Here is an 18,894-nt window from a genome sequence, read left to right as displayed (position 1 = left end):
AAGGGGGGGGATCAGCGGTCACGGCAAGGGGGGGATCAGCGGTCACGGCAAGGGGGGATCAGCGGTCACGGCAAGGGGGATCAGCGGTCACGGCGGGGGGGGGGATCAGCGGTCACGGCGGGGGGGGGGATCAGCGGTCACGACGGGGGGGGATCAGCGGTCACGGCGGGGGGGATCAGCGGTCACGGCGGGGGGGATCAGCGGTCACGGCGGGGGGGGATCAGCGGTCATGGCAGGGGGGGGGGATCAGGGAGCATGGTGGATGGGGCCGCAGGAACTTATGTATGACACCAGGGGCATCATGGGTATTTTGTGATTTCATATTTTATTCTTTGATTCTTCTGCCACTCTGATGTCGTGTGTCCTGCGGTGACTTCTATTATACGACTTCCATGTGTGGACAATCCTGGACCAATCAGGCGGAGGATCTTTTTTTGAGCTGTGTCCTATTATATTTTTGTATATTTTATAACTCTTTCCGTCGATGCAGCCGCGTGTAGGGCTTGTATTTCGCGGCACGAGTTGTATTTTTTAGGGCACCATGTAATGTACTAAAAACTTTTACAAACATGCACCTCATCCTGAACCGCTGCAGGGAAGATTATAGTGATGACTGACGTATGGGTTCACCCTGGTCACCCTACTACGGCTAATTCTGAGTGACCCCGTTTACCCATCTCTTCTTATTAACCCTCTCAAGCTCCAAGTCAGACAGAGATTCACTAATCACTTACCCAGGCAATGGCCATGATGCCCACAGCAAACAAACTGGGCCCCAAGAGGTTCCACAAGCCATGCCGATCCAGTTGTAGAGCCATGGACAGCAACATGGCCCCCAGCAGGTAAAGAACCTGGGAAGAAAAAAAGACGTAATTCCAGTTATTTCTGTATAAAACTGGATATTGTCCTTAATTTCTATTATAATGACAACGGAGGCAAAATATTCAAAAATTCTCCTTTTACTGCAGATCCTCCTCCTGTCTCGATCTGTCTGCAGATCCTCCTCCTGTCTCTTCTGTCTGTCTGCTGATCCTCCTCCTCCTCGCTCTCCTAGCTGTCAGACAGAATAGAGAGAGGAGGAGGATCTGCTGACAGCTAGGAGAGAAAGGAGGAGGATCTGCAGAGAGACAGGACAGAGAGGAGAAGGATCTGCAGACAGACAGAATGGAGAGAGGAGGATCTGCAGACAGACAGGAGAGAGAGAGAGGAGAAGGATCTGCAGACAGATAGAAGAGACAGGAGGAGGATCTGCAGACAGACAGGAGAGAGAGGAGGAGGATCTGCAGATAGATAGAATAGAGAGAGGAGGAGGAGGAGGATCTGCTATCTGCAGATCCTTCTCCTCTCTCTCTCCTGTCTGTCTGCAGATCCTCCTCCTGTCTCTTCTATCTGTCTGCAGATCATTCTCCTCTCTCTCTCTCCTGTCTGTCTGCAGATCCTTCTCCTCTCTCTCTCCTGTCTGTCTGCAGATCCTTCTCCTCTCTCTCCTGTCTGTCTGCAGATCCTTCTCCTCTCTCTCCTGTCTGTCTGCAGATCCTTCTCCTCTCTCTCCTGTCTGTCTGCAGATCCTCCTCCTGTCTGCAGATCCTCCTCCTGTCTGTCTGCAGATCCTCCTCCTGTCTGTCTGCAGATCCTCCTCCTGTCTGTCTGCAGATCCTCCTCCTGTCTGTCTGCAGATCCTCCTCCTGTCTGTCTGCAGATCCTCCTCCTGTCTGCAGATCCTCCTCCTGTCTGTCTGCAGATCCTCCTCCTCTCTCCTGTCTGTCTGCAGATCCTCCTCCTCTCTCCTGTCTGTCTGCAGATCCTCCTCCTGTCTGTCTGCAGATCCTCCACCTGTCTGTCTGCAGATCCTCCACCTGTCTGTCTGCAGATCCTCCACCTGTCTGTCTGCAGATCCTCCTCCTCTCTCTCCTGTCTGTCTGCAGATCCTCCTCCTCTCTTCTGTCTGTCTGCAGATCCTCCTCCTCTCTCTCCTGTCTGTCTGTCTGCAGATCCTCCTCCTGTCTGTCTGCAGATCCTCCTCCTGTCTGTCTGCAGATCCTCCTCCTGTCTGTCTGCAGATCCTCCACCTGTCTGTCTGCAGATCCTCCACCTGTCTGTCTGCAGATCCTCCTCCTCTCTCCTGTCTGTCTGCAGATCCTCCTCCTCTCTCTCCTGTCTGTCTGCAGATCCTCCTCCTCTCTCTTGTCTGTCTGCAGATCCTCCTCCTCTCTCTTCTGTCTGTCTGCAGATCCTTCTCCTCCTCTCTCTCCTGTCTGCAGATCATTCTCCTGTCTCTCTTTTTGTACATTTTGAAAACAATAATCAAACGTGATTGGTTTATGATGACTCAGACCTGCTTGATGATTGGTTGTAGCCGTGCCATGCTGATAACTGTCACCCACACGGACATGAGGGAGCCCAGGAAATCACAGAACTGCAGCACATCGTACTCCATGATACAGAACACCACGATCCCCGGCTGGTCACACGCGTGATAGAACTGCATGAATAAATGGTCATATATGAGATCCACTATACAGAATGTGACAATTAGAAACCAGCCTGGACGTGCAACTCGCTGTCATCTCATACTCACAGTGGAGAAGAACATGGTGAACATGTAGACGGAGGCCTCCAGGAGGTACCGGCTGCGCAGAGCAATGAGAACAGGAGGAAGAAACATGAGATTACTGAGACAGAGCAGAAGAGTAGATAGAAGCTGGAAGCCATATGTGAAGGCTTGAGAGTTATCCGTGCAGCCCCAGCCACTCCAGCCTGCAAGATAATGTCAAAATGGTGAGCCAGCCTGCATTCAGCATGTTATATCTGAGACAGCCTGCATTCAGCATGTTACGTCTCAGAGACAGCCTGCATTCAGCGCGTTACGTCTCAGAGACAGCCTGCATTCAGCGCGTTACGTCTCAGAGACAGCCTGCATTCAGCGCGTTACGTCTCAGAGACAGCCTGCATTCAGCGCGTTACGTCTCAGAGACAGCCTGCATTCAGCACGTTACGTCTCAGAAACAGCCTGCACTCAGCGTGTCACATCTCAGGGACAGCCTGCATTCAGCATGTCACATCCCAGAGACAGCCTGCATTCAGCATGTTACATCTTAGGGACAGCCTGCATTCAGCATGTCACATCCCAGAGATAGCCTGTATTCAGCATGTTACGTCTCAGAGACAGCCTGTATTCAGCATGTCACATCCCAGAGACAGCCTGTATTCAGCGCGTTACATCTCAGAGACAGCCTGCACTCAGCGCGTTACATCTCAGAGACAGCCTGCACTCAGCGCGTTACATCTCAGAGACAGCCTGCACTCAGCGTGTCACATCTCAGGGACAGCCTGCATTCAGCATGTCACATCCCAGAGACAGCCTGCATTCAGCATGTTACATCTTAGGGACAGCCTGCATTCAGCGTGTCACATCTCAGGGACAGCCTGCATTCAGCATGTCACATCCCAGAGATAGCCTGCATTCAGCATGTTACATCTCAGAGACAGCCTGCATTCAGCGTGTAGCATCCCAGAGACAGCCTGTATTCAGCATGTTACATCTTAGAGACAGCCTGTATTCAGCGTTACATCTCAGAGACAGCCTGTATTCAGAATGTTACATCTCACGGACAGCCTGTATTCAGCATGGTACATCTCAGAGACAACCTGCATTCAGCATATGTACATCTCAGAGACAGCCTGCATTCAGCATGGTACATCTCAGGGACAGCCTGCATTCAGCACATTACATCTCAGAGACAGCCTGTATTCAGCGTGTAACATCCCAGAGACTGTTATATATATATATATATATATAAGTTGGATGTTCATTTCCCTGCAAGACGATTTGTGACATCACGACTTCACTTGTGACATCATGGGCGGCTGCTTTAACCCCCTCCTCACCTGCTCGGCACTCGCAGGCAGCATACAGGTAGTTATTGGTGCGCAGCAGTTTGCACTGTCCATAGGCGCCACATTCATTAATACACGGAGACAGGAAGGTGCGCAGGTTCAGCTCTGCACTGATGTTACTGCACTGCCGCCATCTAAGAACCGGGACATGAGAAGAGTCAGACGTGGTGAAGGGTACATGATGAGAGCTGTAGTCCATGTACAGGGTCCTCACCCGTGCTCAGAGCTGCAGAGGGAGCGCAGGTTGAGATACCAGGTGCCTGTCTGGGGGTACGGGACTCGCAGGCGGCTGACGCCATTTGTCGTATTTACTGATAAAGCGAAACCGGAGAGCGAATCTGCAGAGAAAAAAACGTAACGTCATGGAGAGAGCGACAAAGAGACAGACGAGACCTACACTGACTACACTGCACAATTGACAGAGCACCGTCAGCCCGGCCTAGTGCTGCCTGCCGGGAGTAAGAGACATACTAGACCTCCGCTGACTACACTGCACAGGAGACACAGCACCGTCACCCCGGCCTAGTGCTGCCTGCCTGGAGTAAGAGACAGACGAGACCTCCGCTGACTACACTGCACAGGAGACAGAGCACCGTCACCCCGGCCTAGTGCTGCCTGCCTGGAGTAAGAGACAGACGAGACCTCCGCTGACTACACTGCACAGGAGACAGAGCACCGTCACCCCGGCCTAGTGCTGCCTGCCTGGAGTAAGAGACATACTAGACCTCCGCTGACTACACTGCACAGGAGACACAGCACCGTCACCCCGGCCTAGTGCTGCCTGCCTGGAGTAAGAGACATACTAGACCTCCGCTGACTACACTGCACAGGAGACACAGCACCGTCACCCCGGCCTAGTGCTGCCTGCCTGGAGTAAGAGACAGACGAGACCTCCGCTGACTACACTGCACAGGAGAGACAGCACCGTCACCCCGGCCTAGTGCTGCCTGCCTGGAGTAAGAGACAGACGAGACCTCCGCTGACTCCACTACACAGGGGACAGAGCACCGTCACCCCGGCCTAGTGCTGCCTGCCTGAAGTAAGAGACACACGAGACCTCCGCTGACTACACTGCACAGGGGACACAGCACCGTCACCCCGGCCTAGAGCTGCCTTCCTGGTGTAAGAGACATACGAGACCTCCGCTGACTACACTGCACAGAGGACACAGCACCGTCACCCTGGCCTAGTGCTGCCTTCCTGGAGTAAGAGACATACGAGACCTCTGCTGACTACACTGCACAGGGGACACAGCACCGTCACCCCGGCCTAGTGCTGCCTTCCTGGAGTAAGAGACATACGAGACCTCCGCTGACTACACTGCACAGGGGACACAGCACCATTACCCCGGCCTAGTGCTGCCTGCCTGGAGTAAGACATACGAGACCTCCGCTGACTACACTGCACAGGGGACACAGCACCGTCACCCCGGCCTAGTGCTGCCTGCCTGGAGTAAGAGACAGACGAGACCTCCGTTGACTAAACTGCACAGGGGACACAGCACCGACACCCCGGCCTAGTGCTGCCTGCCTGAAGTAAGAGACATACGAAACCTCCGCTGACTACACTGCACAGGAGACACAGCACCGTCACCCCGGCCTAGTGCTGCCTGCCTGGAGTAAGAGACATACGAGACCTCCGCTGACTACACTGCACAGGGGACACAGCACCGACACCCCGGCCTAGTGCTGCCTGCCTGGAGTAAGAGACATACGAGACCTCCGCTGACTACACTGCACAGGGGACACAGCACCGTCACCCCGGCCTAGAGCTGCCTGCCTGGAGTAAGAGGCATACGAAACCTCCGCTGACTCCACTGCACAGGACACACAGCACCGACACCTCGGCCTAGTGCTGCCTGCCTGGAGTAAGAGACATACGAGACCTCCACTACACAGAGGACACAGCACCGTCACCCTGGCCTAGTGCTGCCTGCCTGGCGTAAGAGACATACGAGACCTCCGCTGACTCCACTGCACAGGAGACACAGCACCGTCACCCCGGCCTAGTGCTGCCTGCCTGGAGTAAGAGACAGACGAGACCTCCGCTGCCTCCACTGCACAGGGGACACAGCACTGTCACCCCGGCCTAGTGCTGCCTGCCTGGAGTAAGAGACAGACGAGACCTCCGCTGACTCCACTACACAGGGGACAGAGCACCGTCACCCCGGCCTAGTGCTGCCTGCCTGAAGTAAGAGACACACGAGACCTCCGCTGACTACACTGCACAGGGGACACAGCACCGTCACCCCGGCCTAGAGCTGCCTTCCTGGAGTAAGAGACATACGAGACCTCCGCTGACTACACTGCACAGAGGACACAGCACCGTCACCCTGGCCTAGTGCTGCCTTCCTGGAGTAAGAGACATACGAGACCTCCGCTGACTACACTGCACAGGGGACACAGCACCGTCACCCCGGCCTAGAGCTGCCTGCCTGGAGTAAGACATACGAGACCTCCGCTGCCTCCACTGCACAGGGGACACAGCACCGTCACCCCGGCCTAGTGCTGCCTGCCTGGAGTAAGAGATACGATACCTCCGCTAACTCCACTGCACAGGGGCCAGAGCACCGTCACCCCGGCCTAGTGCTGCCTGCCTGGAGTAAGAGACATACGAGACCTCCGCTGACTCCACTGCACAGGAGGACAGAGCACCGTCACCCCAGCCTAGTGCTGCCTGCCTGGAGTAAGAGACATACGAGACCTCAGCTGACTCCACTACACAGAGGACACAGCACCGTCACCCCGGCCTAGTGCTGCCTGCCTGGAGTAAGAGACATATAAGGCCTCCGCTGACTACACTACACAGAGGACACAGCACCGTCACCAGGGCCTAGTGCTGCCTGCCTGGAGCAAGAGACACACACGAGACCTCTGCTGACTACACTGCACAGGAGACAGAGCCCCGTCACCCCGGCCTAGTGCTGCCTGCCTGGAGTAAGAGACACACGAGACGTCCGCTGACTACACTGCACAGGGGACACAGGACCGTCACCCCGGCCTAGTGCTGCCTGCCTGGAGTAAGAGACACACGAGATCTCCGCTGACTCCACTGCACAGGGGACACAGCACCGTCACCCCGGCCTAGTGCTGCCTGCCTGGAGTAAGAGACACACGAGACCTCTGCTAACTCCACTGCACGGGGGACAGAGCACCGTCACCCCAGCCTAGTGCTGCCTGCTTGGAGTAAGAGACAGACGAGACCTCCGATGATTTCACTGCACAGGGGACACAGCACCATCACCCCGGCCTAGTGCTGCCTGCCTGGAGTAAGAAACACACGAGACCTCCGCTGACTACACTGCACAGAGGACAGAGCACCGTCACCCCAGCCTAGTGCTGCCTGCCTGGAGTAAGAGACACACGAGACCTCCGCTGATTCCACTGCACAGGGGACACAGCACTGTCACCCAGGCCTAGAGCTGCCTGCCTGGAGTAAGAGGCATACGAGACCTCCGCTGACTCCACTGCACAGTAGACACAGCACCGACACCTCGGCCTAGTGCTGCCTGCCTGGAGTAAGAGACACACGAGACCTCCACTAACTCCACTACACAGAGGACACAGCACCGTCACCCCGGCCTAGTGCTGCCTGCCTGGAGTAAGAGACATACCAGACCTCCACTGACTAAACTACACAGAGTACACAGCACCGTCACCCCGGCCTAGTGCTGCCTGCCTGGCGTAAGAGACATACGAGACCTCCGCTGACTCCACTGCACAGGAGACACAGCACCGTCACCCCGGCCTAGTGCTGCCTGCCTGGAGTAAGAGACAGACGAGACCTCCGCTGCCTCCACTGCACAGGGGACACAGCACCGTCACCAGGGCCTAGTGCTGCCTGCCTGGAGCAAGAGACACACACGAGACCTCTGCTGACTACACTGCACAGGAGACAGAGCACCGTCACCCCGGCCTAGTGCTGCCTGCCTGGAGTAAGAGACACACGAGACGTCCGCTGACTACACTGCACAGGGGACACAGCACCGTCACCCCGGCCTAGTGCTGCCTGCCTGGAGTAAGAGACACACGAGATCTCCGCTGACTCCACTGCACAGGGGACACAGCACCGTCACCCCGGCCTAGTGCTGCCTGCCTGGAGTAAGAGACATACGAGACCTCCGCTAACTCCACTGCACAGGGGACACAGCACCGTCACCCCGGCCTAGTGCTGCCTGCCTGGAGTAAGAGACACACGAGATCTCCGCTGACTCCACTGCACAGGGGACACAGCACCGTCACCCCGGCCTAGTGCTGCCTGCCTGGAGTAAGAGATACGATACCTCCGCTAACTCCACTGCACAGGGGACAGAGCACCATCACCCCGGCCTAGTGCTGCCTGCCTGGAGTAAGAGACATACGAGACCTCCGCTGACTCCACTGCACAGGAGGACAGAGCACCGTCACCCCAGCCTAGTGCTGCCTGCCTGGAGTAAGAGACATACGAGACCTCAGCTGACTCCACTACACAGGAGACACAGCACCGACACCCCGGCCTAGTGCTGCCTGCCTGGAGTAAGAGACACACGAGACCTCCGCTAACTCCACTGCACAGAGGACACAGCACCGTCACCCCGGCCTAGTGCTGCCTGCCTGGAGTAAGAGACATACGAGACCTCCGCTGACTACACTACACAGAGGACACAGCACCGTCACCAGCGCCTAGTGCTGCCTGCCTGGAGTAAGAGACACACGAGACCTCCGCTGACTACACTGCACAGGGGACACAGCACCGTCACCCCGGCCTAGTGCTGCCTGCCTGGAGTAAGAGACACACGAGATCTCCGCTGACTCCACTGCACAGGGGACACAGCACCGTCACCCCGGCCTAGTGCTGCCTGCCTGGAGTAAGAGACACACGAGACCTCCGCTAACTCCACTGCACAGGGGACAGAGCACCGTCACCCCAGCCTAGTGCTGCCTGCCTGGAGTAAGAGACACACGAGACCTCCGCTGACTACACTGCACAGAGGACAGAGCACCGTCACCCCGGCCTAGTGCTGCCTGCCTGGAGTAAGAGACACACGAGACCTCCGCTGATTCCACTGCACAGGGGACACAGCACGGTCACCCCGGCCTAGTGCTGCCTGTAAGTGACATATTGTAGGAAGTGACCTGTGTGGCAGCTGATGAACAAGTCATCTCCAGAAATCAGCGGGACTCCATGGTTCAGACATCCAAAAACCGTCATGTTCTCTCCCTGGGCAGAGGACTAACAAAAAGAAAAGCAAAACCGGTCACTAAGAACCCTGATAATCATCACACAACCGTGCCTCCGCTCACCCCAATCACCCAACCGCGCCTCCGCACACCACAATCTCACCACCGCGCCTCCACTCACCACAATCTCGCCCCCACTCACCACAATCTCGCCTCCACTCACCACAATCTCACCACAATCTCGCCTCCACTCACCTCAATCTCACCACAATCTCGCCTCCACTCACCACAATCTCACCACAATCTCACCACAATCTCGCCTCCACTCACCACAATCTCACCACAATCTCGCCTCCACTCACCACAATCTCACCACAATCTCGCCTCCACTCACCACAATCTCACCACAATCTCGCCTCCTTACCACAATCTCACCACCGCGCCTCCGCTCACCACAATCTCACCACCGCGCCTCCGCTCACCACAATCTCACCACCGCGCCTCCGCTCACCACAATCTCACCACCGCGCCTCCGCTCACCACAATCTCACCACCGCGCCTCCGCTCACCACAATCCCACCACCGCGCGTCCACTCACCACATTCCCACCACCGCGCCTCCACTCACCACAATCCCACCACCGCGCCTCCACTCACCACAATCCCACCACCGCACCTCCACTCACCACAATCCCACCACCGCGCCTCCACTCACCACAATCCCACCACCGTGCCTCCACTCACCACAATCCCACCACCGTGCCTCCACTCACCACCGTGCCTCCACTCACCACAATCCCACCACCGTGCCTCCACTCACCACAATCCCACCACCCTGCCTGCACTCACCAGAATCCCACCACCACTCACCACAATCTCGCCCCCACTCACCACAATCTCGCCTCCACTCACCACAATCTCACCACAATCTCGCCTCCACTCACCTCAATCTCACCACAATCTCGCCTCCACTCACCACAATCTCACCACAATCTCACCACAATCTCGCCTCCACTCACCACAATCTCACCACAATCTCGCCTCCACTCACCACAATCTCACCACAATCTCGCCTCCACTCACCACAATCTCACCACAATCTCGCCTCCTTACCACAATCTCACCACCGCGCCTCCGCTCACCACAATCTCACCACCGCGCCTCCGCTCACCACAATCTCACCACCGCGCCTCCGCTCACCACAATCTCACCACCGCGCCTCCGCTCACCACAATCTCACCACCGCGCCTCCGCTCACCACAATCCCACCACCGCGCCTCCACTCACCACATTCCCACCACCGCGCCTCCACTCACCACAATCCCACCACCGCGCCTCCACTCACCACAATCCCACCACCGCACCTCCACTCACCACAATCCCACCACCGCGCCTCCACTCACCACAATCCCACCACCGTGCCTCCACTCACCACAATCCCACCACCGTGCCTCCACTCACCACCGTGCCTCCACTCACCACAATCCCACCACCGTGCCTGCACTCACCACAATCCCACCACCCTGCCTGCACTCACCAGAATCCCACCACCGTGCCCGCACTCACCACAATCCCACCACCGTGCCCCCACTCACCCCAATCACACAACCGTGCCCCAACTCACCCCAATCACACAACCGTGCCTCCACTCACCACAATCCCACCACCGTGCCTCCACTCACCACAATCCCACCACCGTGCCTGCACTCACCACAATCCCACCACCCTGCCTGCACTCACCACAATCCCACTACCATGCCCGCACTCACCACAATCCCACCATCGTGCCCCCACTCACCCCAATCACACAACCGTGCCTCCACTCACCCCAATCACACAACCGTGCCTCCACTCACCTCAATCACACAACCGTGCCTCCACTCACCTCAATCACACAACCGTGCCTCCACTCACCCCAATCACACAACCGTGCCTCCACTCACCCCAATCACACAACCGTGCCTCCACTCACCCCAATCACACAACCGTGCCTCCAGTCATCACAAACACACAACCGTGCCTCCACTCACCGCAATCCCACAACCGTGCCCCCAGTCACCACAATCCCACAACTGTGCCCCCAGTCATCACAATCCCACAACTGTTCCCCCACTCACCCCAATCACACAACCGTGCCCCCACTCACCCCAATCACACAACCGTGCCTCCACTCACCCAAATCACACAACCGTGCCTCCACTCACCCCAAATCACACAACCGTGCCTCCACTCACCCCAAATCACACAACCGTGCCTCCACTCACCCCAAATCACACAACCGTGCCTCCACCCACCCCAATCACACAACCGTGCCTCCACTCACCACAATCACACAACCGTGCCTCCACTCACCACAATCACACAACCGTGCCTCCACTCACCACAATCACACAACCATTTATCCACTTAACTCAATCACATGATGGTGCCTCCACTAACCACAAATTGTATACTCACTGTATTGAGGCGAAGCTCCAGGTTCAGCACCCCACCACTGTCCAGCACTGGCAACAGATTGATGCTGAAGAGCGCTGGTCGATCAGGTGGAACAGCAACGTTAGGTCCAAAGAATATGTAGAAATGAACAGAGAAGGTGTCCAGCTCGTTCCTCAGGGTAGGACGTATAGGCCAACAGGAGGGTTTTAGAATGGTGGAGTCGCCCCAAGACATGTTAGAAGCGGAGAGTGAAAACCCTGGAGATGGAAGGCTTTCCAAAGATGACAAACCCCCTGCAGCTCCAAAAGACTGAGGCATATTAAGAGAAGAGCCGGGGCCTGTAGATGATGGAGACAGTCCTGGCTGGGAACAGTCTTTAAAGACATAAAGAGACAAGATTAAAGTGGGAACGTACAACGACCCCCCCCCCCCCCCATCGTGAACCATTCACCTGCACCCACCTTGCAGCTGTGTAGTCAGCCGGAAGTAAATAGCAGCACCTGAAACACCAGTCCTGTCTACGAGGATATAATACCAGTGCTGCCACAATGGTAGAGACAGCAGTAGCTGGCACACTGAAGGCGTAGAGCAGTCCTGGCTGGAAGAGTTATGTAAAGGGGGAGCTTTGGCACGAAGTCTCAGGAGAAGGGGACAATTTTCAACAGATCGCTGGCCGATGCGACAGCCCATGAGCCTGACCCGTAGCCCTGAGGTATACTGAGGAACGAAGACCCTGTAAGAAGAGTCATACATTTAGTATCCCCCCATCCTTTATATATTATGTCTTCTGCATGAGAACGGGACTTGGACATTCCTGGAGATGCTGCTCCATCCTGGAGGCCAGGGACTTCTCCAAGGCACGTCCATACCTGCTAGACAACAGGAGGGCACTCACTTGTACAGAGCCGAGCGATTGTGAGCTGGAAGCATCTGCTCCGTGACATAACCCGGGTATAAGACGGGCACAGCGACTGCCCTCTGCACAATGAGTTGTGGCTGGAAGAGATACTGGCACTCATCATGAAGCCCCTGTAAGAAAGAGACAGAAAGATGGCTGCCACCCACGACAATATAAATCTTACAAATTATGGTGAAAGAGAGAAGGCCTGGACAGATACCCCCATCATCACCTGTTACTAGGGATGTGCACTCTGTGGATGATAGGATGTGAATCCAAACCAACCAGATTGTCAGACAGGACCTAGCGGATCGTTCCTATACTAAAAGTAGAGACGGAAGAAGCAGCCGCCACACCTCAGAGACTTAGGCTCTGTGATATATTTACACACAGTATATATCGGTCCCCCTATATACTGTGTGTAGATATATCACAGAGCCTATTGGTCCCCCTATATACTGTGTGTAGATATATCAGAGCCTATCGGCCCCCCTATATACTGTGTGTAGATCACAGAGCCTAGTGGTCCCCCTATATACTGTGATACTTATATAGGCTCTGTGATATATCTACACACAGTATATAGGGGGACCGATAGGCTCTGATATATTTACACACAGTATATAGGGGGACCGATAGGCTCTGATATATTTACACACAGTATATAGGGGAACCGATAGATATATCAGAGCCTATCTGTCCCCCTATATACTGAGTGTAGATCTCAGAGCCTAGTGATCCCCTTATATACTGTGATACTTATATAGGCTCTGTGATATATCTACACACAGTATATAGGGGGACCAATAGATAGTATATAGGGGGACCAATAGATATATCACAGAGCCTATCGGTCCCCCTATATACTGTGTGTAAATATATCACAGAGCCTATCGGTTCCCCTATATACTGTGTGTAGATATACCACAGAGCCTATATAAGTATCACAGTATATAAGGGGACAGATAGGCTCTGTGATATATCTACACACAGTACATATGGGGTGTGATAGGCTCTGTTATATACACTACCGTTCAAAAGTTTAGGGTCACTTAGAAATGTCCTTATTTTTGCAGGAAAAGCAGAGTTTTTTTCAATGAAGATAACCTGAAATGAATCAGAAATCCACTCTATACATTGTTAATGTGGTAAATGACTATTCTAGCTGCAAACGTCTGGTTGTTAATGCAATATCTACATAGGTGTATAGAGGCCCATTTCCAGCAACCATCACTCCAGTGTTCTAATGGTACATTGTGTTTGATAACTGTCTTAGAAGGCTAATGGATGATTAGAAAACACTTGAAAACCCTTGTGCAATTAGGTTAGCACCGCTGTAAAAGTTTTGCTGTTTAGAGGAGCTATAAAACTGACCTTCCTTTGAGCTAGTTGAGAATCTGGAGCATTTCATTTGTGGGTTCGATTAAACTCTACAAATGGCTAGAAAAAGAGAGCTTTCATGTGAAACTCGACAGTCTATTCTTGTTCTTAGAAATGAAGGCTATTCAATGCGAGAAATTGCCAAGAAACTGAAGATTTCCTACAACGGTGTGTACTGCTCCCTTCAGAGGACAGCACACACAGGCCCTAACCAGAGTAGAAAGAGAAGTGGGAGGCCCCGCTGCACAACTGAGCAACAAGACAAGTACATTAGAGTCTCTAGTTTAAGAAATAGATGCCTCACAGGTCCTCAACTGGCAGCTTCATTAAATAGTACCCGCAAAACGCCAGTGTCAACGTCTACAGTGAAGAGGCGACTCCGGGATGCTGCCCTTCAGGGCAGAGAGGCAAAGAAAAAGCCATATCTGAGACTGGCTAATAAAAGGAAAAGATTAATATGGGCAAAAACACAGACATTGGACAGAGGAAGATTGGAAAAAAGTGTTATGGACAGACGAATCGAAGTTTGAGGTGTTTGGATCACACAGAAGAACATTTGTGAGATGCAGAACAACTGAAAAGATCCTGTAAGAGCGCCGGACGCCATCTGTCAAGCATGGTGGAGGTCATGTGATTGTCTGGGGTTGCTTTGGTGCTGGTAAAGTGGGAGATTTGTACAAGGTAAAAGGGATTGTGAATAAGGAAGGCTATCACTCCGCAACGCCATGCCATACCCTGTGGACAGCGCTTCATTGGAGCCAAATTCATCCTACAACAGGACAATGACCCAAAGCAACTCCAAATGATGCAAGAACTATTTAGGGAAGAAGCCGGCAGCCGGTATTCTATCTGTAATGGAGTGGCCAGCGCAGTCACCAGATCTCACCCCGATAGAGCTGTTGTGGGAGCAGCTTGACCGTATGGTACGCAAGAAGTGCCCATCAAGCCGATCCAACTTGTGGGAGGGGCTTCTGGAAGCATGGGGGGAAATTTCTCCCGATTACCTCAGCAAATTAACAGCTCGAATGCCAATGATTTGCAATGCTGGAATTGCTGCAAATGGAGCGACGAAAGCAAAGTCTGAAGGAGAAAATTATTATTTCTAACCTTGTCAATGTCTTGACTATATTTTCTAGTCATTTTGCAACTCATTTGATAAATATAAGTGTGAGTTTTCATGGAAAAAACAAAATTGTCTGGGTGACCCCAAACTTTTGAACGGTAGTGTAGCTACACACAATATATAGGGGACCGATAGGCTCTGTGATATATCTACACACAGTATATAAGGGGACCGATAGGCTCTGTGATATATCTACACACAGTATATAAGGGGACCGATAGGCTCTGTGATATATCTACACAGTGTGTAGATATATCACAGAGCCTATCGGTCCCCCTATATACTGCGTGTAGATATATTACAGAGCCTATCGGTCCCCCACTGCTGGAATCACAGGGAAGACAGAAACCTTAGAGAAGGAAATCGATCTCCATAACCGAGGAACGGGGAATAAGAAAGAGAAGATATATGGCACCTTGATGGTTATCTTTCCCTCGTCCTTTGGCAGGTGGGCGGCCAGGAACCAGTCCCCCGGAAGAGGACTAGTGACATTAAAGACCCCTGTGGTGCGGTTGGGAAGAGTCCAGGTAAGAGTCAGTGTAAATGACCCCGGAACAGCTGTATCTCGAGGGAAGTGGGCATTTAGAGGGTTAATCACAGGGGGGGCTCCAGGTCGGAAGTAACTGTAGAGATAAAAAAGGAACATTTAGAATTTAAGAAATTCACACATAAAAATACATCAGTTAAAGTAACGGGTTCTGATCATTGTCAGCCACAACAGATGTCAATCCCACCAATCGGCAGCTGATTCATGATCTCCGACATCAGACTCTACAGTCTGTGCAAAACGTCAAGAAATCTCACCAGAAAGTGGTCAGGAGCTCGTCCCACCAATAAATATCAGATTCATTGTATAGATTTAAAGAGGACCTGTCCCCTGCCCAATAAACTACAGCTGACATCTCGTTAGCTTGCAGGCACCTCACCGATTCTGTTGCTTTCTCCTTTTTTCTTCTAGCCCCCACCGTTCCTAAGATATCGGGGCCATTAGTTCTGGTGTCCGACATCCAAATGAGGCTTAGACTGTCAACTGGGCGGTTACCGATTATCAAGTGACAGGTGTTACCCGCCCACTGGACAGTCAGCGGCCTCATTTGCATATCGGACACCAGAACTAACGGCCCTGATATCTCAGGAACGGTGGGGGCTAGAAGAAAAAAATAAAAAGCAGCAGAATTGGTGAGGTGCCTGTAATCTAACTGAGGTGTCAGATGCAGTTGTTTGGGCAGATGACAAGTTCTCTAAATATGAACAATGTTTGGCATTTACAAAAAAACAATTCAGTGAAGATTTCTGACGTTTATTAAATGCCACCTGCTGATAAAAGTGTATAGCACCGTGCATGTCTACCTAATCAGAGGAGTGCTTCTGCCTGGTCTCTGCATAGTGATCCTCTGTTTACTGAAGAGCAGCCAATGGAAATAGATTTCAGGCCTGCTTGTCAGGATAGAAGCAGAGTCTCTGCAATAACATGGCAGTATAGAGGAGGAGACTTCTTCTCAGCTTGTCAGGGTTGTAGCAGAGTCTCTGTAGTAACATGGCAGTATAGAGGAGACTTCTCAGCTGATCAGGGTAGGAGCAGAGACTCTGTAGTAACATGGCAGTATAGTGGAGGAGACTTATTCTCAGCTTGTCAGGGTTGTAGCAGTCTCTATAGTAACATGGCAGTATAGAGGAGGAGACTTCTTCTCAGCTTGTCAGGGTAGGAGCAGAGTCTCTGTAGTAACATCGCAGTATAGAAGAGGAGACTTCTCAGCTGATCAGGGTAGGAGCAGAGACTCTGTAGTAACATGGCAGTATAGAGGAGGAGACTTCTCAGCTTGTCAGGGTTGTAGCAGAGTCTCTGTAGTAACATGGCAGTATAGTGGAGGAGACTTCTTCTCAGCTTGTCAGGGTTGTAGCAGTCTCTATAGTAACATGGCAGTATAGAGGAGGAGACTTCTTCTCAGCTTGTCAGGGTTATAGCAGAGTCTCTGTAGTAACATGGCAGTATAGAGGAGACTTCTTGTCAGGGTAGGAGCAGAGACTCTGTAGTAACATGGCAGTATAGAGGAGACTTCTCAGCTTGTCAGGGTAGGAGCAGAGTCTCTGTAGTAACATGGCAGTATAGAGGAGGAGACTTCTTCTCAGCTTGTCAGGGTAGGAGCAGAGTCTCTGTAGTAACATGGCAGTATAGAGGAGGAGACTTCTCAGCTTGTCAGGGTAGGAGCAGTGACTCTGTAGTAACATGGCGGTATAGAGGAGGAGACTTCTCAGCTTGTCAGGGTAGGAGCAGAGACTCTGTAGTAACATGGCAGTATAGAGGAGGAGACTTCTTCTCCGCTTGTCAGGGTAGGAGCAGAGACTCTGTAGTAACATGGCAGTATAGATTAGGAGACTTCTTCTCAGCTTGTCAGGGTAGGAGCAGAGACTCTGTAGTAACATGGCAGTATAAAGGAGGAGACTTCTTGTCAGGGTAGGAGCAGAGACTCTGTAGTAACATGGCAGTATAGAGGAGGAGACTTCTCAGCTTGTCAGGGTAGAAGCAGAGTCTCTGTAGTAACATCGCAGTATAGAGGAGGAGACTTCTTCTCAGCTTGTCAGGGTAGGAGCAGAGTCTCTGTAGTAACATGGTAGTATAGAGGAGGAGACTTCTCAGTTTGTCAGGGTAGGAGCAGAGACTCTGTAGTAACATGGCAGTATAGAGGAGGAGACTTCTCAGCTGGTCAGGGTAGGAGCAGAGACTCTGTAGTAACATGGCAGTATAGAGGAGGAGACTTCTCAGCTGATCAGGGTAGGAGCAGAGACTCTGTAGTAACATGGCAGTATAGAGGAGGAGACTTCTTGTCAGGGTAGGAGCAGAGACTCTGTAGTAAGATGGCAGTGTAGATTAGATTCCTTTTTTGCTAGATCCTGACAGCCGATATGAACCCTGCACTTGCCCTCTCTACCTTTATTTTAGTTTATTATATTTTTATTGGTTTCTAAGGGAGTGCATACCGTGGACGTCACACAGTATTTATCTTTACTAACCTGGATCCCATGTTACCTATCTGAAGAAAAAATAAGAAGGGACTATATTGTCAGCTGCCAGAGGGAAGGAGTCTGATTCTGCTCAGAGCCCCTACTCTAGGCAGCACAGATTAGCAGCAGCACCAAGGGGGACACAAGGAAGGAAAAGAAGATGAAAAATACAACAGTTCCTATTGGCACTTACACTGTGACACTGCGGTCAGGACAGTTGTCACCAAATGTTCCCCCCTGCTCTTTGAAGGTGATGAGATTCCACACAGCAATAACGGTGTCTTCCGGGATATGGAAGTGAAAAAGTTCGACACTACCCACAGATCGGAAAGGATTCAACTTCCTTGGGGTTCGGGTAAAGTAATCTGTGACGAAGAGACCATCTGTAAAGAGACAACAGCAGATATAATAAGTTCACGGTTTTCAATGTTCACAAACAAAGGGACATGAGTCTTTGGTGTAACCAAAAAAAACCAGGCTGTTCAGAAAACACAATAAGTGTAGATCATCATTACTGATGCCAACGCCCATCCACATTAGGTCCATATATTGAGCACGGCGCCCATTCACGTTTGTTCCACATCTAGAGCGCAGCCTCCATTCACGTATGTTCCACATATAGAGCGCAGCCTCCATTCACGTTTATTCCACATATAGAGCGCAGTGGTCATTCTATATGGCGTCGCTAGCACTGGGTTACGGGACATAAGCCCCAGACCTTTAGCCCATTGCCCCGGGCGACAGCCACATATTTGCGTCCTCAAGATGCAAATACAATTGAATACTATGGTGGAGCAGGGAGCTGTCAGCTCACTGCTCCACCATTCACAAGGTTACTAGACAGGATCCCTGCACAGGCCAGCGCAATGATTTAATTTCATCACGCCAGCCAAGGCAAGGGTCTCATCTCGGCGACTCAAAGGCTACAGACCTAACGTCGCTGAGGAGGCCTGCTGTGCAGCTCCATTCATTTCCGAGCTAGGTGAGTAAAAAATTTTT

At 52.5% G+C, this 18,894-nt stretch overlaps 1 protein-coding gene across 1 annotated transcript; it reads right to left on the bottom strand.

Annotated features, from left to right (window-relative positions):
• Positions 1 to 734: 734 nt before the first annotated feature.
• Positions 735 to 18,303, bottom strand: TMEM8B (transmembrane protein 8B; the record flags this gene model as incomplete). Its single annotated transcript, XM_075849232.1, has 11 exons — positions 735 to 851; positions 2,336 to 2,482; positions 2,579 to 2,757; positions 3,889 to 4,031; positions 4,112 to 4,235; positions 9,012 to 9,108; positions 11,513 to 11,865; positions 11,953 to 12,224; positions 12,387 to 12,520; positions 15,308 to 15,515; positions 18,089 to 18,303. Coding segments are annotated over 11 exons (1,989 nt in total), but the record flags the coding sequence as incomplete, so codon positions are not given.
• Between the last annotated feature and the right edge of the window lie 591 nt (positions 18,304 to 18,894).

This window comes from Rhinoderma darwinii, unplaced genomic scaffold (genome assembly GCF_050947455.1).
Source record: "Rhinoderma darwinii isolate aRhiDar2 unplaced genomic scaffold, aRhiDar2.hap1 Scaffold_710, whole genome shotgun sequence".
Taxonomy (NCBI): Eukaryota; Metazoa; Chordata; class Amphibia; order Anura; family Rhinodermatidae; genus Rhinoderma; species Rhinoderma darwinii.
This window is presented reverse-complemented; position numbering and strand designations above follow the sequence as displayed.